The 26837-nt window shown below is 48.7% G+C and overlaps 10 protein-coding genes across 10 annotated transcripts; 3 read left to right on the plus strand and 7 right to left on the minus strand.

Moving 5' to 3' along the window:
• Positions 1-4198: 4198 nt before the first annotated feature.
• Positions 4199-6901, minus strand: LTR64_005317 (uncharacterized protein; the record flags this gene model as incomplete). Its single annotated transcript, XM_064899656.1, has 1 exon — positions 4199-6901. One exon carries the CDS (start codon positions 6899-6901, stop codon positions 4199-4201), a length of 2703 nt encoding a protein of 900 aa, XP_064752968.1.
• Positions 6902-7418: 517 nt separating this feature from the next.
• On the minus strand, positions 7419-8315 carry RRP36 (rRNA biogenesis protein rrp36; the record flags this gene model as incomplete). Its single annotated transcript, XM_064899657.1, has 1 exon — positions 7419-8315. One exon carries the CDS (start codon positions 8313-8315, stop codon positions 7419-7421), a length of 897 nt encoding a protein of 298 aa, XP_064752969.1.
• A 431-nt stretch (positions 8316-8746) lies between these two features.
• On the plus strand, positions 8747-10411 carry LTR64_005319 (uncharacterized protein; the record flags this gene model as incomplete). Its single annotated transcript, XM_064899658.1, has 2 exons — positions 8747-9138; positions 9169-10411. 2 exons carry the CDS (start codon positions 8747-8749, stop codon positions 10409-10411), a joined length of 1635 nt encoding a protein of 544 aa, XP_064752970.1.
• A 1872-nt stretch (positions 10412-12283) lies between these two features.
• Positions 12284-12496, minus strand: LTR64_005320 (uncharacterized protein; the record flags this gene model as incomplete). The annotated part of the gene is made up of 1 exon (XM_064899659.1): positions 12284-12496. The coding sequence occupies one exon, from the start codon at positions 12494-12496 to the stop codon at positions 12284-12286; it is 213 nt and encodes a 70-aa protein (XP_064752971.1).
• A 1800-nt stretch (positions 12497-14296) lies between these two features.
• LTR64_005321 (uncharacterized protein) lies at positions 14297-14581 on the minus strand (the record flags this gene model as incomplete). Its single annotated transcript, XM_064899660.1, has 2 exons — positions 14297-14455; positions 14540-14581. 2 exons carry the CDS (start codon positions 14579-14581, stop codon positions 14297-14299), a joined length of 201 nt encoding a protein of 66 aa, XP_064752972.1.
• Positions 14582-16432: 1851 nt separating this feature from the next.
• LTR64_005322 (uncharacterized protein) lies at positions 16433-17038 on the plus strand (the record flags this gene model as incomplete). The annotated part of the gene is made up of 1 exon (XM_064899661.1): positions 16433-17038. The coding sequence occupies one exon, from the start codon at positions 16433-16435 to the stop codon at positions 17036-17038; it is 606 nt and encodes a 201-aa protein (XP_064752973.1).
• Positions 17039-17654: 616 nt separating this feature from the next.
• Positions 17655-19734, minus strand: LTR64_005323 (uncharacterized protein; the record flags this gene model as incomplete). Its single annotated transcript, XM_064899662.1, has 2 exons — positions 17655-17904; positions 17954-19734. 2 exons carry the CDS (start codon positions 19732-19734, stop codon positions 17655-17657), a joined length of 2031 nt encoding a protein of 676 aa, XP_064752974.1.
• A 2623-nt stretch (positions 19735-22357) lies between these two features.
• FAF1 (pre-rRNA processing and 40S ribosomal subunit assembly) lies at positions 22358-23251 on the minus strand (the record flags this gene model as incomplete). Its single annotated transcript, XM_064899663.1, has 2 exons — positions 22358-22858; positions 22913-23251. 2 exons carry the CDS (start codon positions 23249-23251, stop codon positions 22358-22360), a joined length of 840 nt encoding a protein of 279 aa, XP_064752975.1.
• A 460-nt stretch (positions 23252-23711) lies between these two features.
• HIS6 (Enzyme that catalyzes the fourth step in the histidine pathway) lies at positions 23712-24647 on the plus strand (the record flags this gene model as incomplete). Its single annotated transcript, XM_064899664.1, has 3 exons — positions 23712-24070; positions 24191-24261; positions 24352-24647. The coding sequence occupies 3 exons, from the start codon at positions 23712-23714 to the stop codon at positions 24645-24647; spliced, it is 726 nt and encodes a 241-aa protein (XP_064752976.1).
• Positions 24648-24817: 170 nt separating this feature from the next.
• Positions 24818-26726, minus strand: LTR64_005326 (uncharacterized protein; the record flags this gene model as incomplete). Its single annotated transcript, XM_064899665.1, has 2 exons — positions 24818-26503; positions 26598-26726. The coding sequence occupies 2 exons, from the start codon at positions 26724-26726 to the stop codon at positions 24818-24820; spliced, it is 1815 nt and encodes a 604-aa protein (XP_064752977.1).
• Between the last annotated feature and the right edge of the window lie 111 nt (positions 26727-26837).

A 26837-nucleotide genomic window follows, 5' to 3' on the forward strand; every position in this document is an offset into this window, starting at 1 on the left:
AGTAGATATCTTTGGTGCCGGTATCTTCTGCTGCTGTTGGGAAACGTTCGAAAGATTGTTACGACATCGAATGAGCGGACTCGGCATCCTCGAACGCTACGAGAGTCGCGAGCCTGTGTGGTCGTGGAAGAGAGAGACAAAAGCTGAAGTCTAGCTGCAAGCACTGTCAACGCGAATGCATGGCCTGATCAAGAATCATTTAGTACGTCGATCACGAGAAGGCGTTATTGTGATTCGATCAATGCAGGTCGTCCATGAGCTGATCATGGCGACCGCATTGTTCTCAACCGATTGGGGAGAGCATCAAGATCGTCTGCTTGCCAGACCACGTTGCAGCTGTCTTACGGCGAAGCTCAGGCTGTAAGCCATCAATGTAGCCGTGTTCGATCGGGTCTTGTCCTAATGTCACGAAACAATAAAATGAGCTCGGTCTGAGAGACGTCGACCTGCTCATCAGAGCTTGGCCGCATATAGCATTAGCCGCAGGGGAGAGACGCGGCTAGTTATACCTATCTGTTTCGAGGAGCGACAATGAGCTCACTTGTGGCATGACAACGAGTTGTTCCACCGTCCTTACAATCACCTTGTAATGCTTTGTGCGATTGGATTCCATGGCTGCCTATGTCGTAAGGTCCACTTGCCTCCAGGTAAGCTGTGAGATCCTACGAAATCCTACTCCTGTCATGGGTTAGGCGTTGAGCTCTAGCAAGACATCGTGCTTCTCTTTCACCAATGCAGCAGTGAATATACTTAGCAGAAGTCCAATATGTCGTTGGTGCTTGAACTCTTACTCGAACGCGACTTATCTTAGATACACATCACATGCTGTTCAGGCTCTCAGCTCATCAGGGCTAGCACTTCGCAAGTGATTATTTTACAAGTGGCTATCCAAATTCTACAATACTGCCAGAATCAAAAGCTGATGTCCCAAGCCATCGTAGCCGCTTCGTTCGGTCCGAAGCTGACTTTGTGAGCTCAGCTAGCACGTAAGACATCGACGAGGGAGACTCTGTCCTCGGACAAAGAGGTACATGATTGAAAACAAATTCAGGGCTGATCCTTGACACTAGCTGCCAATCAAGACTTGATTACTCTACTTTCTACAAAGACAACGCGCGCAATCTTGGCATAGGACTACCTACGACCTCAATCTAGCTATCTATCCGTTGATGAAAGCCTTCAATCCCAGCACTTCGAACCGACCTGCTGCTTCAACCTATACTATGGCAGATCTTAGCGCAATGGAAGCAGCAAGCCAATGAGGTATGATGTTGCACTTGCTTTTTACGGACCAGCAGAGATGTGCAAGACGTACTATACAAAGTTTCGCAAAAGAGATTAGCGACGAGTTCAACGACTATGGAGCCAGAGGCAACAGAGACACACAGAAGGAGATAGAAACGAGTTGACTGCCACAGATCAACACCGACCATTGAGTTTCGTCAAACGTCAGTCCAAAGACTGCCAGATCAGCAGCTCTCGGCCAGCTTCCAATTTTGCAAATGGACAAAAAACGGCTTCAATTAAAGAGCGTTGATGTCGATTTTTGGACCAATACCAGTCGAGCGCATCTCAGATCAACAGCAACTCACCGAAATGAAAAGAATGGGATGGTCCGCTTCGACATCACGGATCACCATCAAGTCTGTAGATTGTCAAGCGCGGTGGACCCAAGCGGATTCATGAACGACAAAACGTACAGGAGACTCCACGAACTAGCTGATAGTTGAGGCTGAGCGTGAACCTGAGCCATTGTGTGCTGGAAAATGGCCGCCATCGAACATGTGCTCTCTCACTCAACGAGCTTGCCGCTTCCTTGCAAGAGAAGAGCTCTACACTGGAAAGTCGCAACACACTACAGTTTTCGACTTTCATCAGAGCACATCGATTGTAGCAACATCAAGCAGCAGAATTTGCAGTATTCAACTTTGCGACAAGTTCGAAGCTGGACCCTCTACCACTTAGCGCCCATGGCAGCTATTAAGGAGTGGATAACAGATGATCGACCGCGCTAAAATGTCGCGCATACTATAGCCTCCTGGATCCACTTCCACATCAGAGATTCAGAGCAGCTGGACTGAGGACTTACCATGCCGTTGTACATGCTTGAAGAGATTTTGCAGGAGGATTGTTGTCTTTCTGAGGGTATGTCTCGAGTGCTGATGCATGAACTAGTATCAAACAATGCGATGCATTTACAGAGCAATATCGACGACCAAGAAGCGTACGAGGTGTGGCAGTACGTCGTGCACATGAGAGCAGGGAAAAGTTGTCCTATTGCAGTATAGTCTCAAGCCTGCCCGTCCTTTTGAGTCCACCATATCCTCTGATCTACACGAACCTCAATGTCCACACTTGCGCCAGACATTCTCACAACATGATTGGCGCATAATGTGCTCTCTGTCGAGAAGGGCCAGCATCGAATTTCGAAATTCTCAAAGGCTCTGTGGATTCGTGGTTGATCTGAGAATCCATGGTTGATCTGAGAGCACAGCAGAAGGGCATAAATACCTCGCTCCTCAGCTGCTTGTCTCTTCCTCTCTTTCTTTCCTTTCCAACTCACCGAGTATCCACAACAAGTTAGTAACTCCCTTCCACCATCTTCACTCAGATTACTGACAAGAGACATACAGCACCAAGATCCAAACAGCTTTAACCATCGACTATCAAACCACCTCACTCTCACACATTCCTCACGATCCTCTTACCTCACCACAATGGGTATCACATCAGTGGTCAAGGCCATTTTCAAAAGCCTCTGCTGCTTTGCCCCTCCTCGCTCCGACCCGGTCGCCGATTAGAAGCCAGCGACCGATGTTCGGGGCTCCGAAGTCCTCCGACGAAGACAGATCCAGTTCGGATCCGAAAACTTTCGTGATTATCACGACGAGCCATCGCGCCCCGACTCCATCAAGGAGTTACAAGCCAAAGGGGTCACCAGAATGACTGGTGAGCAATGGCAAGATTATCTCTTCCGGCCGAAGACTGAGACTGGCAACCTCGTCTTCACTGCCGAAGAGTATATTGCTGACTTGACGACAAACCCTTTTTAGTAAGTTCTTTTCTCTTCTCTATCTCTCCCTCTTGTCCAAGCAGCTCACTAACATTCGCAGGGGAGGAGTCTTCAGACTCTTTGCAATGATACCGCTTGACCATAGGTCTCGCGACCATTGCATTTGTCGATGGGCTGATGGACCGGAGACTTGTGGTGGTACTGCCTGACCACAGGACCCTTGGCGTTGGCGCGGTCATCATCAAGACCTGGTTAACGTTTTGCACCCACTGCTTGCTGCAAGTTACATGCCGGGCCTACGAGCCACACACCTTACGAATTTCCTTTGTTACGAAGTTACGAATTTCCTTTGTCTAGCCCCGTTGGGACCCGGGAGGGTTCCAAAACAGGTGGCGCCATGCTTGCTTTCGTCTTGTACGAGGCTCTCGAGGCGGCAACTGTGGTGGAAGGAAGATGGTTGAAGATAGGAACTGACGGCGGCGAGGTGGCTGCGGTGCGTGTGCTGGCAAGATTTGACTGCGCTGCATGCTTAGCGGTTAGTGGGTGCTCAAAGTGCCTACAATCAGGCTCGAACGACTCAGAACTACAGGTGTCCTTAGGGGCGTCTGCAGGCATGCCTCAGTTGTGCACTCAGGTCGTCATCCTCCTACCACTGGCAAGCCTTTGTTCTTACTTGCTTTCTACGTAGCTACAACGGAGAGCTTCTCCTACAGTACCTGTATATATGCCCGCTGATCCAGCTCGTTGCACGAAAGAGCTCCCGGATTCGAGATTTTTCGTAAGTGTAGCCATGTGCTGAATAGTCACAAGTACACACCACAGCAGCCGAGATATGCATATACAACCATATATAACATTATTGAAGCTGACGAATGACTCTAGATATAACAGCTTTAGTTCTTTATCTACGAAAACCTCGCTTATATCATGCCCAGCTCGACCAGCCACGAAGCTCGAACTGGGTCGTGCCAGAGCAAAAAAGAGACAAAGAAATTGAGAACATAGCAACAGATCTTCCATCGAGAAACAGGCAGAACATGAGGAATGCAGAGGCCAACAGCAGCATATACTTCCACAGCATTGACACAGGAGAGACTTGTATTTGGTAGCAACTTCAAGACTCAAAAGGCCTATCTAAGAACCGGGCATACTACTTTGAATTTCCAACTAACACTTGAGCAGTCTCTACCCTCTGCCTCGAGCACCTCTTCTATCGCTACGTCCTCCTCCTCGATTGCCTCGTCCTCCACGGTTGCGTCCTCCACGATTACCTCCTCTTCCACGATTGCCTCCCCCTCTTCGACTGCTTCGTCCCCATGAACCATTTCCAGGTGTATCGCCACTCCCATATCTATGTCCTAATCCTGACCAGTGACCCTTGGAAATGATACGTCCATTTACCTCTTGATGGCGATTGTCATTGTGTACCCACAAATAAATCACAGGCAATTTGGAAACTTCCTTAAAAGTCTCGAGGTGCGTGAGAATACCAGGCGAGAAACAACCTAGCTGGATGTTGAGATTATGCTGGGATCCCCACTTGTGTACAGCTAGGGCAAGTTGACTTGCGCCCCAATATGTTGCTTCGATGCCGAAGTTTTTCGCAAAGACCGTATTGCGCATGAGTTTTTGGACCTCCAATTGCAGCTGTGCGACCGTCATCGCTGGCAAGCCAGGGTTTTGAGCACGCCAGCTGTTGACCGCAGCCTCAGGGGCGCACAGGTCACCTGCTCCTGAGGTCGGGATTATTCGATGGCCGTTGGGAAAGTCTATTCCGAACTGCCTTTCAGCGATCAATCTTCGCTGTCTTGCTACAGAGTTCTCACCATCGGGTGGCTGCCGCTGCTGCTGATTGGGTTGTGGTGGGGGCGGCTGCAATCCTGTAAGTAACATGTAATTACAGAATGCTTTCCAACCCTGCGAGCGAAACATTGTAAAGGCTGTTATGCGTTGAGACTTTTTGAGTGACCAGAAGTACTTGACCAGGTGGTCTGCATTGTTTGTTTTCGACAGCTGGATGATCAGTTCCGTGTAATCATCTTCAGGTTGTGCTGTGTTAATCGGATCTGCTGGAGAGAAATCGTCCTCGTCCTCGTCCTCTTCTTCATCACTGTCCCCTTCCTCATCGTCTTCGATATCGTCATTGTCCTTGTCCTCCTCCCTCTGCTCTGGTGGTGGTGGTGGTGGTGTCGAGTACTTTGGACTCTGCTTAGCCCAAGTAGTAAAATCCGCCAAGAAAGGTGACTGAATAGTCCACTCTGGCCTTCGAGGTACAAATCCTGATCCAGGTGTGGTCGGATAGGTCGCAGTATGCAGTGGACTGCTCACGGATCGAGGTCTTGGAGGACGAGGCTTACCATTAGGAAGACCAGAGCTTTTTGGTGGTGAAGGACTTCCCCCGCCTCCAGGACTCCCTGGGTCTGGAGGACCTCCTCTGCCAGGAACTTTGATGGAATCAGGTCTTCGCTTCCTTGGACCTCGATGTCCGCTCACTGGCAATTTAGGACTCTCCGGTGGTGGTACCGGTGGGTTAATGAGCTCTACGATGGGCTCTTCTGATTTATTTTCTTGAACATCTCCTTCAGCAACCGGGCTCTTCGGTGTGTCCGGCAATGACTCAACACTTGGCGGCTCATAATGCCTATCTCCATCCTGCATAGGACTTAATGGCGCCGGTATATTCCCGGGATTGAAAATTCCCCTGAAGTCCCCTTCAGGCAAACCATCATCATCGTCATCACCCTCAATAGACTCGTACAAATCCTGTTTTGGCTTCTCCAAACCCCCTATTCTTTCGATTGGAGATGGCGTCTTCTTGCTCCTAAACCGATCCGGAGCATAATCAGGATAGTAAACGTCAAAGGGCACTTCCCCGAACCACGATTTTTCCATCAATGCAAGGACGCGTTTGTAGTTTTCCTCAAGTTCTAGGATTTGTTGTTCTAGGGTCAGAATTATTGTGGTCATTTGTTTGATGCTTGCTTGCATATGGTCGAGGTTTGATGGAAGGTTGGTTCGGGCGCTGTCTGCTTCTGCTGCTTCTATGTTGGGATTGGATTCTGGTTGAGGAGTCCGTAGGGATGTTGGAGTTGAAGTATTTGACTCTGACGATAGCATATCAGGTTGGCATAGTGCGTTGAAGAGGTCGCGTTGTTGACCAACGAGAGCTCGAGATCGCTGTTCCATATTAAAGACAAAGACTTGCTCTGTTTCGAGCTGTGCTCTCAACTCGGATAGCTTGTGATCGTATTCTCTTTGCATTTGTGTCTTCTCTTCAGCAAACTTCTCCTGCTCGCGTTTTATGAACTCCTCGGTATCGATGGTCTCAGTCTCGATCTCGAGTGATGCGAGGAAGCGGCCTTGTGCTCGAGTCCGGATCTCGAGGCCTCGGGAAGACATGAGCTGTTGGATCTTGTGGTGTAGGTCTGTGAATCGTGTAGCGAGCTCGTCTTGCTCATTGGCAAAGTCTTCTTGTTGGTTGGCTAGGCGTTGCTCGGATCGTAGTCTGTAGGCTCTGAATGCTTCTTGGAGACGTGTCAGTTCTGCAGCGCCATCAATTGTAGATCGTATGGTGGGCGCTGTGTCTGGTATAGTCCATTCGACAGGAGAGGTGGTAATAGAGGCAGACCACGTTGATGGTGAAACAGGCGTGTCCGCATCGAAATCATCCTCCGAGGAGTCTGCTGTTGGGAGTTTGCGAGAAGGATGTGGCTGCCATAATGTCGAGATACCACGGTATCGAGTACCGCAGCAAGAGGCTAGAAGTGCTATGATAGCAATGATTATGGTCAGTAAAGCGAAGCGATCCAAGACCTCACGATTGTCGTATGGGTACAGGACATATTCGTCCTGAATATGCACGAGAGACGTGAACCCCTGAGGGTCCATCACTGAGACGTAGACAACCCTGGTAGTTATTGTGTTTGCTGATGATAGCTCGTTGCCGATTTGATGCTGTACATATTGTACAACCAGCAAGGTCGAGGTCCTGCATAGTTCAACAACTGCAATGGCAGGGTCGTAGACGTCTCATTGTTCACATTGTGGGCGTATGATAATATCGGCACAAAGACAATAGATGGTGCTTGCGGGAACGGAAAGGCGTTGTGCACAGACCATGTCGACCAGTATACCAAAGCATCGAAGGAAAGACAGTAGAGAGAAGAATGAGTATTCCATTCTGTATGCTCTACAGGGGCTGTGTCCGAGGGAGGCAACGAGATGATGTGGCTACCTACCTTTCGACATCCACTTTACTGGACGGATGACAAGCAATCGAGACCTACCTCGTTCGCACAAGCTAAGACGAAGATATGAAGCTTCTGTATCTGTAAAAATATTGACCCATCGAGAAATGGTCTATGATCTCTGGCACATTCGTAGTATTGCTGATTATCTGACATGTTCAATCAACGAAGCGTCGTGTTCGGGGCATATCTCGAGCCTCCTTGGTCTTCTCCCTCTTCTTCTTTCTCTTTTCTGCCTTGTCTCGAGCCCGTTTACCCATGGCATCTTGACGTTCTTGTATGATCTGCTTTTTGACTTCACTGGGTTTCAGGTAGTAGGGCTTGGCCTTCCTTCCCTCCTTGATGGCTTGTCTTTCTTTTCTCTTGTGCTCTTGCAATATTTCGGCTTCACGTTGATCTGTCTGAGCATTGCGCAACTTTGCCTCTATTGACATGATTTGACGCTTCAATTGTGCTTGTTGATCAGGATCTTTTGTCTTCTTGAGCTGCGATTTTAGATCTAAAACCTCATTTGCTTGGTAATCACTAAGGAAGGCATAATTTTTAGCGGCTCGTTGTGTGGAAGAAGTATTGCCACGGCGACCGTCAGCGACTATTGCAGCATCAAATCGTGGATCTCTTGACTTCAAGACTGGTGGAGGAGAAAAGACTTCTCTCTTTCTTGAGACAGGATTTCGGCTGGACATGATTGCTGGGGCATGCTTGGATGTCCGACTGAGGTCCTGGAAGTTCTCTTCTTTTGAAACATTCTGCCTACGAGCTGGTCGCACATCGTCGTTGCTATCTTCTAGAGGAGCATCCTTTAAATCTGGACGTTTCCGTTTGCGAGGGTTTGGATTCAGTCGCGCTTGAGCTTCGGCCAGGGCACCAAAGCTGATGTCCTTGAGATCATCCGTACCAGTTTCTCCCTGGGACGCGACAGAAGATTGCGAATCATTCGACTTTGCGTCGGCCTCACTATCAAGGTCACTCGCGTCGTCTGCCGAAGAGGAATTAGTGTGCAGCTCAAGGTCTTCGTCGTGGTCAGATTCGTCCCGTGGCTGTACAGGCTGCATTTTCACGGTGCTCGTGGCCCAACAAAGCTCGTACACGACAACAAGAGGTAGGATCGCAGTAGAAGTGGCAAGATGTCCTGCTTCTTTCAGTCGCTCGTGTCTCACATTGGTGGCACAATCTTCACAACGAAAGTAGGCAATTTAGCCGATCCTGAATGAACAGACACCTCTGCGCGATCTTTCTTTATTTTTCCGTAATCTTATCTGCACCACACTCTGCTCTACAAATTTAGTTTCTTGAAGAGTCAGAATAACTCCCAAAGCACATACTAATCAGGAAGCATCAATCCGCGCGATTGCGACAAGAGTAGGGGTGACTTCCTGTTCACTCATCCTACCACATCGCACCTGCTAACCTAAATTTCCCACAGTGGTTGTCAAGCCTGCCCGCACTTCTCAAACCTCGCCTGGCTCCTGCCTGTTCCTGTACCATGGAAAATAACAATATATACCTGCCGGCGACCTATTATATCCCGCCACCTCCACCTCAAGAATATCACCAGCATGTCCCACATCATGCGTATCAAGCAGGCGCACCTACCTGGCAGCCACTAAATTACCAGCCTTTGCCCCAATTCCAGCAACACCCGCCTGCTAACCCAATTCCATGGAGAAAAGGTGAATATAACAGGCAGAACCACAAGACCAACATTGACATATATGCTTTAGTGGATTCCTGGCGTTCCTATAAAGATGACGCTTCAAATCTACAGACCGCAACCAGTACATCCGGAGCATTGAATGCCCATGCAGCCCCGTTTCAGCCGAATTACAGTACCGCGGGCCCGACCAACCCAAAGTTCAAACCCTATGAGCCACTGAGGTCAGTACACACATATGCTCGATATCCCAGCTATCGAGTTGACAAAGCGTATAGAGTATCCAACGGCATCGCAGAGCGCAAGATGGTTCAAGATGCAGCACCTGCTCCAGCTCCAGCACTATCGAAGAAACAGAAGAAAAAGAAGAAGCTGGTGGAATCAGCAGTGCAACCAACCACTGAATTTAGTAACAGATATCCTGTCAGATCGACGCGTGGCACTCAACCAGACCAGCCTGTTCCGTCGATCGAAGCCATCGACGACCCATATCTAGCACACATCCGCCAGTCTCTTGACTCGTTCGAGAATCGTCGTCACGCCAGTCCACGGAAGTCCAGGACGAAATCCCCAGAACCACCAACGACCGATCCTGCCTACATCGCCAAAGCCTCCAAAGAGCCAATTCTGGTTGACGAACCCAGAAAGTTATTGGTAGTCTTGGACCTCAATGGCACTCTTCTTTACCGTAACAGACGTGCTGTAGGTCAAAAGTGTTATATGCGTCCTGGAGTTGCCCCTTTCATCGACTACCTCTTTGATAATCATGTTGTCATGATCTATACTTCAGCAAAACCTGATTCTGCTGCCTCGATGGTCAGTCAATTCCTACATCCTACTTATCGCAACAAGCTCGCTGCCTTGTGGGCGCGCGACAAACTCGACTTGACTACTTCACAATATAACAACAAAGTTCAGGTTTACAAAAAGCTCGGTAAAGTCTGGAACGATATAAGCATTCAAACCACAGCGGGTCCAGGCCATCGCTGGGATCAATCAAACACGGTTCTTATCGATGACAGCAAGCTCAAGGCTCTTGCTCAACCTCACAACCTACTTCAGGTCCCTGAATATGATGCAACCCTGAACCCTGAAAAAGGCACTACAAAGGAAGAGCAGCAGCACATGTTCAAGAGCCAGCAAGATCTTGTTCAACAGCTACAATCAAAGTTGGAGGTGCTAAAATATCAAGCTGATGTCAGCAGACTCATTCGCAGATGGCAAGATGGAACGATAGCAGTCCCATCCGTGCCTGGCCAGGAGGTCAGCGTGGAAGAAACAGTCGATCAGAAGGATGTGCAAGAGAAACGGGCTGACAACCAACATTACGTCAAAGATGTGCAAGCTCATCTTCCAACACCTGACAGCCTCGAAGACCAGGATGATAGTGGAGTCGGTCTAGAGTCTAACCAGGATACAGGAGACCAAATTCGCAGTGAAAGCCCGATTGACGAAAGCGTGTTCAGAGAATTGTTAGAAGGAGGTGGAAAGGCATAGGCAAGGAACAATCATGTCGAGACGACTCGCTAAGGCAGGTCAAGCGAGGCCACACGTTCAAAGTCTGTGGCTGGTGATTGGCTGCGACGATTGAGTAAGCTGTACTAACTAGTAGGTGATGTTACTATCAAAACCTAGAACGTTCGTTAGTTTGTGCCGGACGATACGCTAATACCCGTAACATAGATCCTTCCCTATTTAGGCTAGCTTAATACCTTTGTGAGGACTATACGTACTCGAATGGAGGGGTATACCACATAACCCTTATCTTCAAGCATCGTACTAGTGCTTCAACGCCCTGGCGGCCACCATTTTTGACAGACTGGACTAGTCTACATCAGGCTTGGCATTCTACGCGTTCGCCTGGAATCTCTAACCACCCATTGTCGACATCAGCCATATTTCTTCTCTCAATGATGTTCGTGTCAGTGCCTCGTACTGTGAAAAGAACAGGAAAAAGGACACTGTGGAACTAAGAGATAGATAAGTTGGGAGTCTTGAATTTCTCGGCATTATCCACGTCAGCAGTCATTGGGCAGCACTGGTGAACAGTCGTCTTCTTTGCCTACTTCGCCTGTGAGATCAGAAATGAAGCAGGTTTAGCACTGACTGAAGACAAGATCATGTACAGGTGGAAAAACTTGCGAAAGGAAGCCTCGAGCACGCCCGAAGTTTGCTGCCTAAGGACGGATCCTGTATCCTCCGGTCAACGCTGTCTTCTTACGGTGCAGATGTTGACAAACCGCTACGCTGAATGCGAAAGCTTTTATCAAGGATTTCAGTCTTGTGTCCGTGAGAAGCCAAACTTGATGCCTGAAAAAATCCAGTGTGTCGCAAAATTGTATCGTTGCATGTGTTAGAATGTGGCACTTGCCTCTTTTCGGCTTGCTGATGGTCCAATTGTTGCATACCAGTCTCCTAGGCTAATTTGCTGTAGGGTTTCATCATCCATTCGACCCATAATGTTAATCGTCCGCGACCCAAGATCGAGTCCTCTCATACGAATCAAGTCACCTATCGTCGATACTGCCGTCGAAAGGGAGGCCTCGGCCATAGTGATGTCCTGGAACGCATGTACTCGATGCTGCTGAGCTTTTGAAAGTATGATAAGGCACTGACGCGCTTCGTTGAGTTGCCTTATCATTTGACTTTCACCCGTCTCATCCGGTACCTTACTCTTCGTCCGAAGTTCGCGCAAGTGCTGCATGACGGCACTCAGATTGTAAGTGCACATCTGTAATGCATCGGTCATGAGGCGTGGCGCCAGGTTGTAAGCTTTGGTTCCATCATCGACATGTTCGGAAGCGACTGACACGCGTGAAATACCTTCGTCGATTGAATGCTTGATCTTGTTGATATGGTCCAAAAGGTGACGACAGACATCTAGACATTGCTCTAAACTGGCTCCATGTGGTGCAACGCAGCATTGGATTTTTCCACCGGTTTTGACATTTATTGCTGCTGGACTTTTTGGTATGTTCGATTGAATCTACAGTTGAGATGGAGTCACTTCTGCAAAAGGCTTTGGTTCGACTGGGCATTGTGGCCAGGTGCCGGGTCTTGGAATGGTGAGGGAGTCGATCGGAACAGCGCTTTCGGATACGTCACGAGGATTGTGAACGTGAACACCGTCGTGTCTGTGGTATTGACATATGTTCACAATGTGCGACAAGCTTCTTGGTAGAGGTATTTAGGAGGGACCGGAACGTAGCTGGGACATGAGCGTTGCCGGCGACATTGTACGCGATGCATCAGAATTTCCACCTTACGCATATTCATAGCGACCAGTACTGAAAACACCAGTACTGAAAACACCAGTACTGAAAACACCAGTACTGAAAACACCAAATTCATTGAGCAAACATTTAAAAATCAGAAATTCCCACCCCTGGCACGATGCTTCTCATAACCGGCAGCTGTCTTAGCCCGCCACTTCTCGAAGAATCCCATCTTCTTCTTCGGTTCCTCCTTGCCTTCCTTTGATGGGTCTGATACTGCGGTCTGTTGAACTGCGCTCTGAATCGTGCTGGACTTTGTGGTTTCACTGTTTGGTTTGGTTGTGTCTGCTGCCTTTGATTCTGGCATGGCGGGGTCTAGCCTTGCGTGCGGGTATATGTGGATTCAATTAAACGCAAGTGCTCGATCACAATAGACCTGAGTTATATCCAGAATGGTCCGACTGCAGATTGAAAGGTAACATAGGTAAGCTGCTTATTATGGCATGCCTAACCAGAAAGGGAGCTGAGTCGAGTTGTCGAGGCAGTGAAAGCGTAGAACGTCATCAAATTAGCATCACTGATCACGCTAAACTACCTTAGATATCTCCTGTAGATTTGAATTGTATGGGGATAACAAGGTCGGGTCTCCGTGACGTCAAGCGTATCCTTGAATCAAAGTAGAGCTGAAGTGTCGGTTAGCGTTGTGCCGGAGACTAATGTGAAACGGGCTAGCGGCTTAGCGCTGCGTAGCTACTTAGAGCGGCCTACTACGTCCTTTTCTTCTAGCTTAGTATCTAATTAATCCTTATTTGATTTTACATTTAGTAGTAACGCCTTAGTAAAGTTAGGGTCGAATTAGAACCGAGTTAGAGCCTAACCCTACCTCTACAGAGGCCTAGGTAGCTCTTAGCGCGGTAGAGCCAACATGTTACGGTCACAGAGACTAGGCTAGTTTGAGACCCGGAGGAGAAGGAAGGCACGTGATACGATAGATAAGTAGACTGCGTGTCGACTGCTCCTTAGTATCGCCCTTCAGGCGATGAATCGCTGTCACACCAGAGGTACGTAATTAGATAGAATAGACTAATTGAGATAGATCAGGACGGAGTACCCTGACACAACACCACTATTTGTATACGGAGGAGATAGTGTAAATAGAAGGACGAGGCTTTGTAACCTCATTAGTCCTAGCAGATCCTAGGTAAATCGACAGACGCTATATACACAACTCCAGCTTACAAGCTCGGCGTCTAGTTGAGGAAGCGTGACTACCGCTCAGGAGATGGTGCACCTCTATTTCGCAGAAAGCCAATCCGTATACTTGCCGATACCGTGGCGCATCTCTGCATATGAGTCAGCAACTTTCGTTAGCCAAGCATTTGGCAGATTTCAAGAAATCGAAGCAATAAAATACAAAAAGACATGTTTGTGGAGAAGCTGGCTATTCTTTTGTTAGATTGGGTACAGATCAAGTGAAGCCTCAATTACTCACGAATCGAACCCAGAACCTTTTCCATTCAGGTTTCACCACTGAACGATGCTAAGGAAACGTCATACCACTGTTGTCTGTTAGAGAGTGCAGATCCATATTAGAGAAAAGTCAGTCGTACCTAGACCACATCCCCGAATGTGTGTACTTATTGAAAGCCAAGAATTCTCCATTGGAAAAAATGAAGCTTGTGATGGCGGCAGGAGATGTGGAATGGCGGCGATGGTGGGGCCGGCGCTGGCCGAGTAATGCATGGACGTGACATTGAGTTGGGATAGTGTTCTGACAGACTAGGATCCGTGTATAAGGAATCTAGAGATGTTTTAGTCCTCATATTAGGCATTTCGAAAGTGCTGGATAACACAGGGTCTGAAGGACGTCTCGAGGATGAATTTGTAAAGTTCAACACCATGCTCTTCACATCCAATAGTATTTGTTCTATTTCCATTTGCTAGCTGTGCCATCCAAGGCGCATTTGTCCTCAATGCCTTCTCTTTCGGTCGAATCCAGAAACAGTCTCTGCACCATTAAACACTCTTGTCGATGCTGGATGTCTGCCATAAATCAGCACACACGAGTACCAATCTGCTCGATGCTAAACACGGTCCGGTATGAAAGCCACGGAAAGGGGATTGCGTCATATGTTTTGAGTGTTAGAGCCTGCCAAAGCCTGTGATTTCACGACTGAAAGTCTCCTAGAGCTGTCAGGGCAAACATCAGACCAAAGCTAATCTTGAAAGCAGCATTGTCATTGATGGCTGATCTGAGATTGGTGTTTCGAAAGTAGCGCTGAAACCTCTCGATGGGGAAGATATTGTAGCCTCGACGGGCAGCATACTATTTACGGACGTGTCAGCAATGTGCTCTCGCCTATCGAATGCTGCCTGCGCAGTCACGGTTTAGGGTGTAGATCGAGCTTACCTGAGCAGCAACAACTCCCAGCCCAAACACTAAGACCAACATCCTGCTGAATGCGCTCACCACTATGCCCAAGCCAAGCCCTAATATACTGCCAAAGCTGATTTGTCGTACTGCAGCTGGATTCAATGTTCTGCCTCCGTCTTTGCTCAGCGGAACCTTTGCATCCCTGCCATGGGAGTAAGGTGTGGTACTAAAGTCAGCTGTGTCGTGATATGTAGTTGTTCTCGAGGCAATAAAAGGCGCTGCGAAGGCTATGGTGCCAGCTGTGAGCAGGAGAGGATGTCTGCGCAGTGGCACTGCTGCTGTTGAAGTCGAGGAAGAAGGTATGCGACGCGCAAAAAGTGGTATCGGAGAAGAAGAGAAGGTCCGTGACGTCGACTGAGAGAGGGAAAGACCTATACTGTGTATCTTGCAAGAAGGCGCTGCTGGCCTCAGAGCTAGTCGGAACAGCATCGTGAAGTAGATGTGATGATTTGGATGATGAAGAATTGGTACGTCAAAGTAGGAGCATCAGCTGATCAGAATTGTAGTAGGTCTTTGACTCTAAGCAAAGTGTAGGACGTTACAGCTATACTGGTACAGATAGAGCAGGTGTACATTACGGTTCTGGTCATATAATGACGTCTATCGGCAGCAGGCGTGGTTGCACACTTTGGCTACTTTATCAACCGTATACATTTCAGAGGAGATGTCTATGTGCATACTCATGTAATCACTCGCCGCTCTCTCTCGATCAGACTGAATACCAGGGAGCAGCTGATCATCCGGCTACGTGTCCATGGCCTCAAAAAGGAAATGATGAAATCCTCACATAATGGTGATAACAGCTCGAATATACGGAGCCCGCAGATTGTCTTAGTGCAGACCTACCAAGAAGGCTTACGGACGAAAGCCATCTGTTGCACTTCTTTTCACCATACCCAGACCTCGAGCCTAGGAGCAGGAGCAACTCAATCTCTCGATTCAGGTTCAGCAGCTCATCCCGTCAATGGTTGATTTCGGTCGCGAGGCACTACGTACCAGAGCATGGGACATCTTTCTTGTCGATTGTCCAAACACCTAACAAAGTCCAGGCTCCTGAAGCTGCTGAACTCAGACAATTTAAAGTGCTCCCTGCAGCTGTGAAAGAATTCTTACCATTTCGGCTTCAAAACGAAACCATCTGGCCACGTCTTGCTCATTCCTTTGAGATCTCAGAGAGGCGTTGATGGCAACTCTGGTGTGTTCGAAGCTCAGGTCGCTGAAAGATATCCAGTCATACTAGTCCCGTTTCTTGCCTTCATTATGCTTTCTGACCTCGACAGGGTAGTTTTACCTACCATCTCCTACCTGTGAGTTTTTGCGTTGGCAGAACCTACCAGTTTGTGCTGTTTATGCTGTTCGGATCTCTGAGACGCTCCTGTCCCGGCGCCACTTGCTAACTCTATTACCCAAACTTGAATCAGGAACTCGAGTCTGCCAAGAAATGCTAAGACATGTCAAGCGAAGGCTTGCAGGTTCCCTGATCTTATACATGTTTCGATGGCTTGTGAATACAGTGCCTGTATTGAACTCAGCCTACACTCTGCAACTGAAATATCGACACATGCTATTGACAGTATACAGTTTTGAAGAACATTGAGGTCCGACACTAGTGGGCCTCGGCCTGATGACGTCCGGTCCATTTGCCCGCAATTCGATAGCGTAAATGGAAAGTGTATAAGAACGTGCTCCGACATGGATGATGGTACTTCACAATCCAGAGATTCTGAACAACATACAGTCACAGGTTACAAACAAGATCTCAAGACTTGTTAACCAGCCTTCCAAGTCAAAGTTCTGTTCCAAGGACTCCATACCTTGACCTCACCACATACTAAAACCACACCAACCTCCACCCACCCTCCACCAACCATGGGCAGCGCCGACGTCAAAGGCTTCCGCCAACTCCTCGGCATCCCCCCCTCAGCCCCCAACATCAACTCCTCAACCCTCGTCATTATCGATGCCCAAAACGAATACGCCGACGGCATCCTCAAAACCGTCAACGTGACCCAATCCCGCCGCGCCATCTCCTCCGTCCTCGAAAAATACCGCCAATCAACCCACTCGGGCAAAAACATCATCCACGTCCAACATCAAACACCTCAGGGCGCACCAGTATTCACCTCCGAAACACCCCTCTTCGATGAATTCGAAGAATTGACCCCTAAACAGGCAGAGAAAGTCATCGCGAAGAATTTCCCAAGTTCGTTTGGAAAGACGGATTTGGATGAGTATTTGAAGGGGCTGGGGGATTTGGGGAAGCAGATTGTGTTGGTGGGGTATATGGCGCATGTTTGTGTGAGTACGACGGCAAGGACGGGGGCCGAGCTTGGGTATGATGTTGTGGTTGTGAGTGATGCGATTGGAGACCGAGACATTCCGGGAATTGGTGGACTTGAGGTTACGAAAGTGGTTTTGCAGGAGTTGGGGGATGCGTTTGCTACGATTGTGAGCAGTGAGGAGATTCAGGTGTAGGTAACGCGCAAGGTTGTGGTGGTTCCAATAGCTAAATCGGAATGGCCTCGAGCAATTACAACAAAGTCTATGGCAACTATGAGCCTGAGTCAGGCGCTTTAGATGAGTATTCTGAGTTGTCAAATAAACGCGATTTTTGTACTTGTGAATTCGAAGTCTTGGATTCATGAAACTTGCTAGTCACGCCGACCAGCTCCGTATTGAGGCTTGCAGCTCGTATCAGACAGTCCTGACGAGCAGTCGCTATATACAAATACACAAGCGCCACCGAAACATCAAATGCTTGCTAATCAACCGCAGTTCGAGTACAGAACTCGATCCGAAGAGAAGTAATCGAAAAATAAACGCATCAAAATGCAGTACCAAGCTCCTCAAATGCATCTCGTAGCAATGATAACGCCCAAGCCTGGCTGATGCGATCATAGGCCCAACAACTCAATAAGCGCAAGACTAAGTCGACAAAAGAATATCTAACAGCAACTTTGCAAGTTCGTAACCTGGTCGTAAACAAGCTTGCAAGAACTTGATGTCGAAGCAGACGCCATATGCTATGCAAAGCTTTTTTGAAGTATGTCCAACATATGAGATTGTACAATTCTAGATCATAATAGATCACTTACATATGCGCGAGCATTTGTGGCTGAATGAGTTGAGATGGTGTGAGCATTGGTTGTGGAAGAGGCATGCTCGTTGGTGGTGGCATAGATGTTCTTCCCAGGAGGTCAGATCTAGTAAGACCCATCTCGTCAGGAGAAGCAAGGTCATCCATTGAGCCGAATTCTAGTTCTTCCTGTTCGAAGTCGTCGTCTTCACTCAGGCCACTCAATGGTTGCCCATCTGCTTGTGGTTCATGAGTTCGTCTATGTCTGGACAATGTTAGTGCTAGATTGTGCAGGAGAAGGAATATGGGCTTACTGTGCAAGGTTGTCAGACCTAGAAAAGGCCTTGTTGCAGTGATTGCAGATGTAGGGTCGTTCTTGAGTATGTGTTCGGACGTGTCTCTTCAGATGCTCGAGACGCTTGAAAAGTCGACCACAAGAAGGAATTGGGCAGGAGTGAGACTTGTAAGGAACACCGAGCTCCATCATTGTTGCACTTCTAGCACGTCGAATGGGACCTGGCCGTTGAGCTGAAGCTGGGCTAGTCTGCAATGACTGGGTATAGTCGTTGCCATCAAAGTTTGGGAATTGCATAGGCTCAGAAGCGTTCTCTTCCAGGCTTGCGAGTGGCGTGCTATGTCGAGAGTAATCATGAAATTGTTCTCGAGACACCAAGGTCGAAGGATATGGGTGTGATGACGGTGGCGGTGGTGTTGCGGTGCTTTCATGACGCTCTGCCATTGGTATGACGGAGCTGGACATCGATCGCCGGAGATCGGATGGTCTCTGTGGCATATGAGATGTCTTGATGTTGTGTAGCTGAGCTGCAGCGTTGGCAGCAACAGCATTCATGATGGACGAAGGAATGCTAGACCGTCGCCTTCGTGCTTTGTAAGTTGGCGAACCTTCCATCATCGGGTATGTTGGCGCGAACGCTCTCGTGGCTTGTGTAAATTGTGGTCCAGCCATAGTCGATGGTGGCATAGTGGCCATGGGATTGTACGCGTGCATAGTATTCATCTCAGGAATGGCAGTGTACAGACCAGTCTCCTCATTAGCGATGTAGGCTGGCTCCACACCAACTGGCACAGCTTGCTGAGGAGGTGTGATAGGCTCATAGCTGACACCTCGAGCACTGAAGCTGTCGTAGTGCGATGAGACAAACGAGGGGGCAGGAGAATACTCCATAAAGGCAGGCATAGACGAATGCCGCATATGATTGTTCCGATCGTAGTACATCTGTTGAGCATAATCCTGCTGGTGAACTGGCTGACCTAGTGGTTCATGTGTCATTTGCTGTTGCATGGGCATGGTGGTATATGACGGTTGGTGGTACTGCTCTTGTGTCCGTGGTGGCTGTGGTGGCAGCATTTGCTGGGGCATCTGTGGAGGCGGCATAGAATCGATCGCTCTAGTAACAGGAGATGTGGATTGAGACTGACTGGGCTGTTGCGCTGAAATGCTATTTGATCCTGCAAACGACGAGGATTGAGTTTGTTGAGCTTTCGTCAGTTGCTCAAACAGTGACTGAGATGAGTCGAACTCGAAGGACAGAGCTGGTTCAGCAATGGCTTTGGTGGTTGCGTCCTGGCCCATTTTCTCCCTCTTCAAGTCTCTTTCCAGTGCATCGAGGAAGAGTCGGTCGTGCGGAACACTGTACCAGTAGAAGACTTTCTGCTTCTTTTGTGTGCGAATGCAGTTGTTCTTGTACAAGAAGTCTAGGAAAGGACTCTTTGGCTCTTCTAGAGATGCATCTGTGCCTGCTTTCAAATTTCTGAGATCTGAAAAGATACCCTCTTCGAATTTCTTAGGGTTCTTAACCGGTCGACCGAATGCCTGGAATCTGAAAGACAGACATCGCACAATGTCTGTGCCCGAGACATGGAAGAGGTTGTTCCACAGTACACAGGAAACGTATTCGCCAGTCGGGAGGAGGAATCGACGGATGAGGTGTTCTTGATTCCAGTCGACAGGAGCAGAAATGAGGAAGTACTTTAGGTTATCTACCTGCTGCAGTGCAACCTGTGCATCTTGAGGTAGACTCTGCTGGGCTTCACTCGAGAGCATGAAAGTCTCAGGCTTTTGTGACTGCGCCATCGCGCCGGCTGGAAACATCGAAAGCGTATCAAATCGAGTTTGCTCAAACACGAGTTCTTGTAGTAGTGTTTCTGTGTGAAAAGTGTCTGCTCTGTGGTGGGGAAGGGCCCAATGTTCCGTTTGTGTTTGATCACCGACGTCCTTGATCACCTTCTCATGAGAAGTGGTCTGTGGGCTGTCGATTTGGGCACGTGTGGGCCACGATTGAGACTCGGACGTTTAACAACGAGTGCGCGAGGGTATCTATGATGTGTGTAGTGAACAACGAAGTACCTGCTTCGTACCGAACGTCCTGACGTCGGTTCTGGTTGATACTCGATAGCAGTCTCGCAATGTAGCGATCGGCGCAGTGAAACGAAAGTGGACGGGGAAAAGGAGAACTAGTCTCACTCGGATAGACGTTAACCTGCGTCTTAAACAGCGAGTATAAACCTCGCAGAGAGAAAGTCTTGAGATAGACAAAAAAGTGAATATACACAGCTTGCAACAGCAGCGTGGGGAAAGGTGAAACTCGTGTAGAGACCGAAGAAGGTCGAAAGAGGGAAGACGTGCAGAGGAAAGTGAGACAACGTCCAATTCCACCACGAGTAGAATGTGGTGCAAATATGGGAAAGCGAAGCCAGGGACGCGGTCGGTGCAAAATGCGGCATGGTTAAAGGACCGCGCTGCCACTACAGGGATTCGGGTCTAGGGGAGTGGGACCCGAACTCGCGCCCAGTGGGCATCTCGTGCTTTGGGTAGAGGATCCATCTTTGGCTGCCAAGGCCATCGACAGTTGTTATTTCTGTTCTACATCACTGAGAAGCAGTGTCGTGGTATACTACTCATGTTTGTGCTATGTATCGAAAGTATCAAGCCTTGCTACAGATAGGTTAGTTCCCCTCAAAAGCCGAACTATGTTCTCGAATCAATATCGAACGGTCAGTACTCGGACAACGTTCCCTTCACTGTCACTTGCATGAATCATTCCGCGAAAAGTCTTCTAATCAAATAACTGGACCAAGTCACGTTTGAAGAGAGCTTGATATCCGAAAGAAAAACTGACTTGACAGGTCAGATTGACTCGATTTCTGTTGACATTGGCATAACCAAGGAATCCTTCTTCCAGGGACCACCACTCTACCAGAAAGCTCAAACGTGTCAGTAAAGACGAATAGCTATTTTGATGGCGGTGCTTAGCACTTCGTTGTGTGCGCAAAACTTGAAGCAGACGTTGAATGTGACTAGTGTATTCCAGCGCATCGCCCAAGATCCAGTGCGGTGCTTGATCAACGGAATCAACATCTGAAACGAGTGGCTGAGAACGATTGAGCCAGCATTAGCTGCTAGCGCTCGGCTTGAGCCATTGGCGCTGCGCGGTTTGATTGGCTGCCAGCAGTCAAAACATGCCTCAAACACGCGCCCACACTCGAGATATTCTCTGTGCTTTTGCTCCATTCGTCTTGCAAGCTTCGCAGGTTCCAGTGGCTTGTCCATCAGCATAGAACAAGCAGCGTGTAAGATGGAAAGTATATCCGCCTGCTATGGTTGGGATACGTAGCTGTTTGTAAGAACAACCACTACAGATCATACCAGGATCGTGCATTAACTTTGATGGTCCTCAGACTGGCCGTGCATAAGACAGACATGAAGTGACACCACCACTTTGCTAATTTTCCACCAACAGAGCCGACACCATTCTTACCGAGCTCAGGAACCGTTATGATCCGAAACCGCAATGTTAAATGCATGAAGTTCACTCGCAGCTTGCCATCGAGCTTTTCGTTGAGTACTCCGCAGCAATCACGCTACGATTCAAAGAGTATATTCCAGAACGGAGAAGGCGTCAGAGTACAAGGTTCTGCTCGTGTTGCTGAGTTGCTGAGTCTACAAAGGTTACAGAGACCCAGGGTCCTTGCCCATGGGAAGAGTCTGGCAGTTTACAACATTATCTTGCTTCTATTGAAAATAGTTAGAGTTCTAGATTTTCAAAACAAGCGCGTGTGGTCACAGGTGGGTGTTGCTTGCTTTTGTGTGGCAGGTGTAAGCGTCAACGCTAAGGTTTCAGATGTTTTGCTCTTATGCATACCAGGATGATGGCACACGTTCCCCATAATTGGCTGCGCATTTCATTGAAGACCTCCAATCCTGGCTGACGCCTCAACGGCAATGGCTTCAATTGGCTGCTTGTTTCGTGATCGACACAAAGTTGGCATGTGAAGTGTTGCCCTCCTGGCTGCATATCACTGGGAAAATGTGATCGAGGTCGATAGAAGGAAAAGATCAAATACGAGCGAGATTGCACTTCATGCGAGCGGTCGTAGAGAGTTGCTGTCATTCCTCGAATACGCCGCGGCCCCTCGAGTGCCGCTCGGCAGACGCTTTGTCGTCGTTCATTAGCAGTCTCGCATAGCTGTATCCCGCAAGCTCTTACGCCCAATAAGGAAGAGAAGCCGTCTTTGCTGATTTCGAGATCTCGGCGCTGTCCCTCGACAGTGTTCGAAAACTTACCCGCTTCGGTGACTATGAAACAGCATTGCTAGTCGGCTCGCCAAACTGTCAAGCCGAGCAAGTTACAGCGCAGCTAAATCGACTTGAGCTACTAGAGGCTCGACGACACGATTTAACTCTCCTATCCCACACGCTATTTTCTCTTGCCTTTGCGTGTGATAGTGGTTGGTGGACCTTGGATGCTTGCAATATCTCGGCGGGATAGTTTCAAAGTACCACCAGCGAACTTACCCACACCAGGAACATCAACGCCACGATCTCTTCGAACGTTCTTTGACTTCTTAGCAGCTTTCTCCAGGATGACGCCATTCTCTTTCGCTTCTCTGCGTCGAAGTGTCTCTCTGTGATCCGCCTTTTTCGCCATGCCAATGCGGTGAGCAGCGGGCATTTTCTGCTGTGTCAGTATAGACTGCTTAGCTCCTAGTTCCTGCAATCTCAACTCGAGCGCCATGTGTCTCTGCTTGCTAGGGTTTTCAGATGCTTTGGACTTTTCTAGCAAATGCGATTCTTTGAGTAGTCGCTGAAGATCGAGGTCGTGTTTCAGATTGAGCTTTTCCGCAGGGTCATCTTCATCCAGGGTTTTTAGTCGTCGGTTCTCGTTCGTGGCTACAATATCGCGAGGAGGTCGGGAAGACTAGCTATCGTGAGTTTGATGTTCTTGTAGGTTCGTGAGGCGAGATAGTCTCACCATGAAAGCTTTCTGTCGAGCACGATGGAACTCGTTGCTATCGCCATGTTTGGCAATTGCATAGTCGACGACCTCTACAACGAGAGGGTCGTCTCTCGTTTCGGACAACCCAGACCATACCGAAACTTCCGACTCCGCATCAGAGTCGTCAAGTTCATCCTCATCCTCGTCGCCGCCCTGGCAAGTATCCTCCTCAGGCAGAGGCGAAAAGGTCGCTTCGAAATGCTTGCGAAAAATATCGTTGATGTTCACACTTGCGCCCTGGTGGCTAGCTTCAGATTCTGCTTCGTCTCGGGTTCTTGAAACAACCTGCGTCTCTCGTTTTCTTTTACCCAGCATTTTAAGGAGTTCTTAATGTAGGAGTATGCTATGTTGTGTCTTACTGCGCAGCCACCAAAGTGAACATTTCAGAGTAGCGATGAGAGCCTGCAGGCTGAAATTTGCAATGTTTGCTCAGGCGGGATGACTGCAGGCCTCAATCACATGGTGTCTCGTTGAGCTGGCTTTATACAGGCACCGAATATGCATTCTCTGTGTCTTGTAAGTCGAGCCCTGGGAGTTTTCATACATGCAAGACGAGTTGAGTCATGTCGCGAATCGTAGAATTGCAGAATGTCCAGCGATGTGCTCCAGAAATCATGCGGATAATGTTCGTGGTTGCCCGAAACGATATTCGCCAGATTTATTCCTGCCTGTCTGGGTGCAGCACTAACCTCGAATTTATCCATCACTATGCACAAGTCAAACCCTTGAGATTGCGAACGCTACTGCCATCCTGTTGTGAGCTCACATACTCCAGATGACTCGTTTCCGTCCTTGTATAGATCTTCACGCTGGCCAGGTCAAGCAGATCGTAGGCGGCACGCTTACAGAGAAAGACAGCGACCTCAAAACGAATTATGTCTCCCAGCATTCTGCAGCTTACTATGCGAACCTTTACAAAGAGACCAACTGTCTCGGCGCACACGTGATCATGCTTGGTCCAGGAAACGACGATGCTGCTCGTGAAGCACTTTCTGCGTGGCCGGGCAAACTGCAGGTCGGTGGTGGCATCACAGACCAGAATGCACAACAATGGATTGATGCTGGTGCTGAAAAGGTAGGCTTGCGACGATCCGAGGCTGAGACCAGAATATCGGAGCTGATGACTGAGAAGTGGTAGGTCATTATCACCTCATTCCTATTTCCACAAGGAAGATTCGCTTTCGAAAGATTACAGTCTGTGCTGAAAGCGCTGGATGACGACAAATCGAAATTGGTACTTGACTTGTCTTGTAGGCGCAAGGACGATACCTGGTTCGTAGCTATGAACAAATGGCAGACCATGACTGAAATGGAGATAACCAAAGGTAGGCACTTTTCCGACTTGCTGTCATGGCCTCTTCTCAGCAATCTTCACACTCGATGATGTTTCGAGCTTGGCGCTAAATTATTCGCAGACACAATAGCGATTCTTCAACCCTTCTGTTCTGAGTTTCTGGTTCATGCCGCCGACAACGAAGGCCTCCAAGCAGGAATCGACCACGAGCTTGTCGCCAAGTTAGCGGAGTGGTGCACCATCCCAGTCACTTATGCAGGCGGAGCTCGAACAGTGGAAGATCTAGAGCTCGTACGAGCAGCCAGTGATGGCAAAGTTGATCTCACAATCGGCAGTGCCCTAGACGTTTTTGGTGGAGAAGGGGCCAAGTTCGTAGATTGTGTGGCTTGGAACAGTGTACAGGAGGGCTTTACGTAGCATAAAATGACTTCAGTACGCCAAGTACGTCTGCTATTTATTCAAGTCTCTCCAATAGCTTGTTGTGCTAAAGGTTGAACAGGCTCAATTTCTTCAATATGCAAGACCCAAGAGCTACGCCAGTCTTACTCAGATACACCAAATACTCAATACCTGACTCCTAATGTCCTTCAATCCCAATCAGGTGTCCGTACCAAATGTCCTCTCACACCACCAACCATGTGATTCATGACAACACCATCAAACACCATCTTACCATGTCCACCAATTGCACTAATATCCCAAGGCCTATCACCCTCCATCATCATATCCACCTGGTCTTCAGTCAGATCAACCACAGAGTGATGATCGTTCATCAAACCCAATCTCCATCTCTCGTCCTCGGTCAGGTCTCTTCCACCAGTGCGTAGCACCTCGCGCCACTCCTGCGCCGTGCGCCACTTCGGATCCTCAGGTCGTTCTTCCTCAAGCTCATAAGCATTGATTTGCGGGTTGAAAATCCCTTGTCTTCTGTATCCAAGCTTCTCCTGGTTCGTGTTCTGATAATTCATGTCTTGAGGAATAGTGTTCTCCGGTCCCATGTTTTGAAAATGCATATCGGGATGTCTGACGTGGATATCTTGAGGGTTCACTGCCACAGCGTTCTGCTGGTAACCACCATTCAAGTCGTCGTCCACGATGAAACGGCCGCGAGATTCCTCCCGCCATCTGACTTCGTGAGCGCAGTGCTGGGCGACGACTGAGCAGATGCGAGCACGGCCACGACGAGAGTTGTGCACTGCCACTGCTGTATCGCGAATTCTTGAGAGGAGACAGACTGGTGGGAAGAGTGAAGTAGTGCGGTGTCGAATGATCCATCTTGTATCTTTGGCATTTGTCGCTCCGTTGTTAAAGTCTTTGTCGTCAACATTGATGATAAATTCGGAATTTCTGGCGTTCGGTTCTTGCAGAGCAGCAATAGCTGTTTGATTTTCCTCGGAGTCTTGGTAGGGTAAGTCGTCTGCAGCCAATCCACCACTCATGAAGAGATCGTGCTCGATGTGATTGGCATTGTATTGATGAAGGTTTTTCAGAGCCACCATTGAGAGATCCACTTGGACTTTCGGGTCGCGAGAGCGTAGAGGGTTTGGAGCCAATGTGTTGTCGCGAATATTCGCCGCATGATGGTAGGATGGATCGTTGATGTCATATTGACCTGTTCGTGGAGGCCTGACAGGTTGCATGGCATAGCTTGGGGCGCCATAGCGAGGAGGTGAGACAGATGGGAAGACCTGTTGACCTGCATCGAGAACAGCCTGCACTTGTGCTCTCTCTCGGTCTTGTAGCTTGCCATACATTGTTGGCATCATCAACGATGTTTCAGAAGTGGGAGTGGCAGGCTGTAGAGGAAGCTTCTGTCGAGAGATTGCTGCCTCGATGCGCTCCATACTGTCAGCGTCGATGAGCCGATGTAGGAGAGGGGATAGATTGGCGTTCGGTGGAGGTATGCCGAGCTTGTGACCAACGGCTTGTGTCATGTATTGTGTTCGAGCAATGCCGGATATTGCTGCGTCAGGCAGTCCGTGTGGTGGCCTCCGAATAAGGACAGGAATTCCAACTGTGTTAGGAGTTACTTGGACCTCTAGCCAGTCCAATTCAGGATTGTCTTCGGGTTCGAACGTGGCCCACTTCGCAGCGTTCTTCTTGATCAAGTACTTCTCACTCTCTTGATGCGCTCTAGCTATCTCAATTTCGCGTTTCAGTTTCCGCCTTCTCTCTGCGTCGCCTGGACGGCGTCTGACTTTTTTACGCAGTGGTTCTAATGAGGATTTTTGAGGTCTGCCCAGCTTTTGTCGTCGAGAGACACCATTCTTGCGCTGCGAAGTTAATGTGAGTCAGCTTGTACGACAATCGTATTTCGAGCACGTTCTGGGTGCCAGTTTGCTAGCAGCGGAGGCACAAGTGACTTACAGGTACAGATCTTGTCTTTTTCTTTGTTGATAGGGGTTTGGAGGTGTCGATATTTCGAAGGACATTAGGTAGTAGTTTCAAGGTTACGATGCTATCTTTCGTCGATGGACTGGGAGCAACACTTTGCATCTTGAGTGTAGTGATTGTGAGATATATCTCCACTTATCATCCCATCACTAAACACTGAAGTGTGATTCTCAAGAACGGAATGTAGTGCTGCCTGTAGAGAACGAAATGGTT

The sequence above is a fragment of the Lithohypha guttulata genome (genome assembly GCF_036872675.1).
Source record: "Lithohypha guttulata strain CCFEE 5908 chromosome Unknown scaffold_4, whole genome shotgun sequence".
NCBI classification, from domain to species: domain Eukaryota; kingdom Fungi; phylum Ascomycota; class Eurotiomycetes; order Chaetothyriales; family Trichomeriaceae; genus Lithohypha; species Lithohypha guttulata.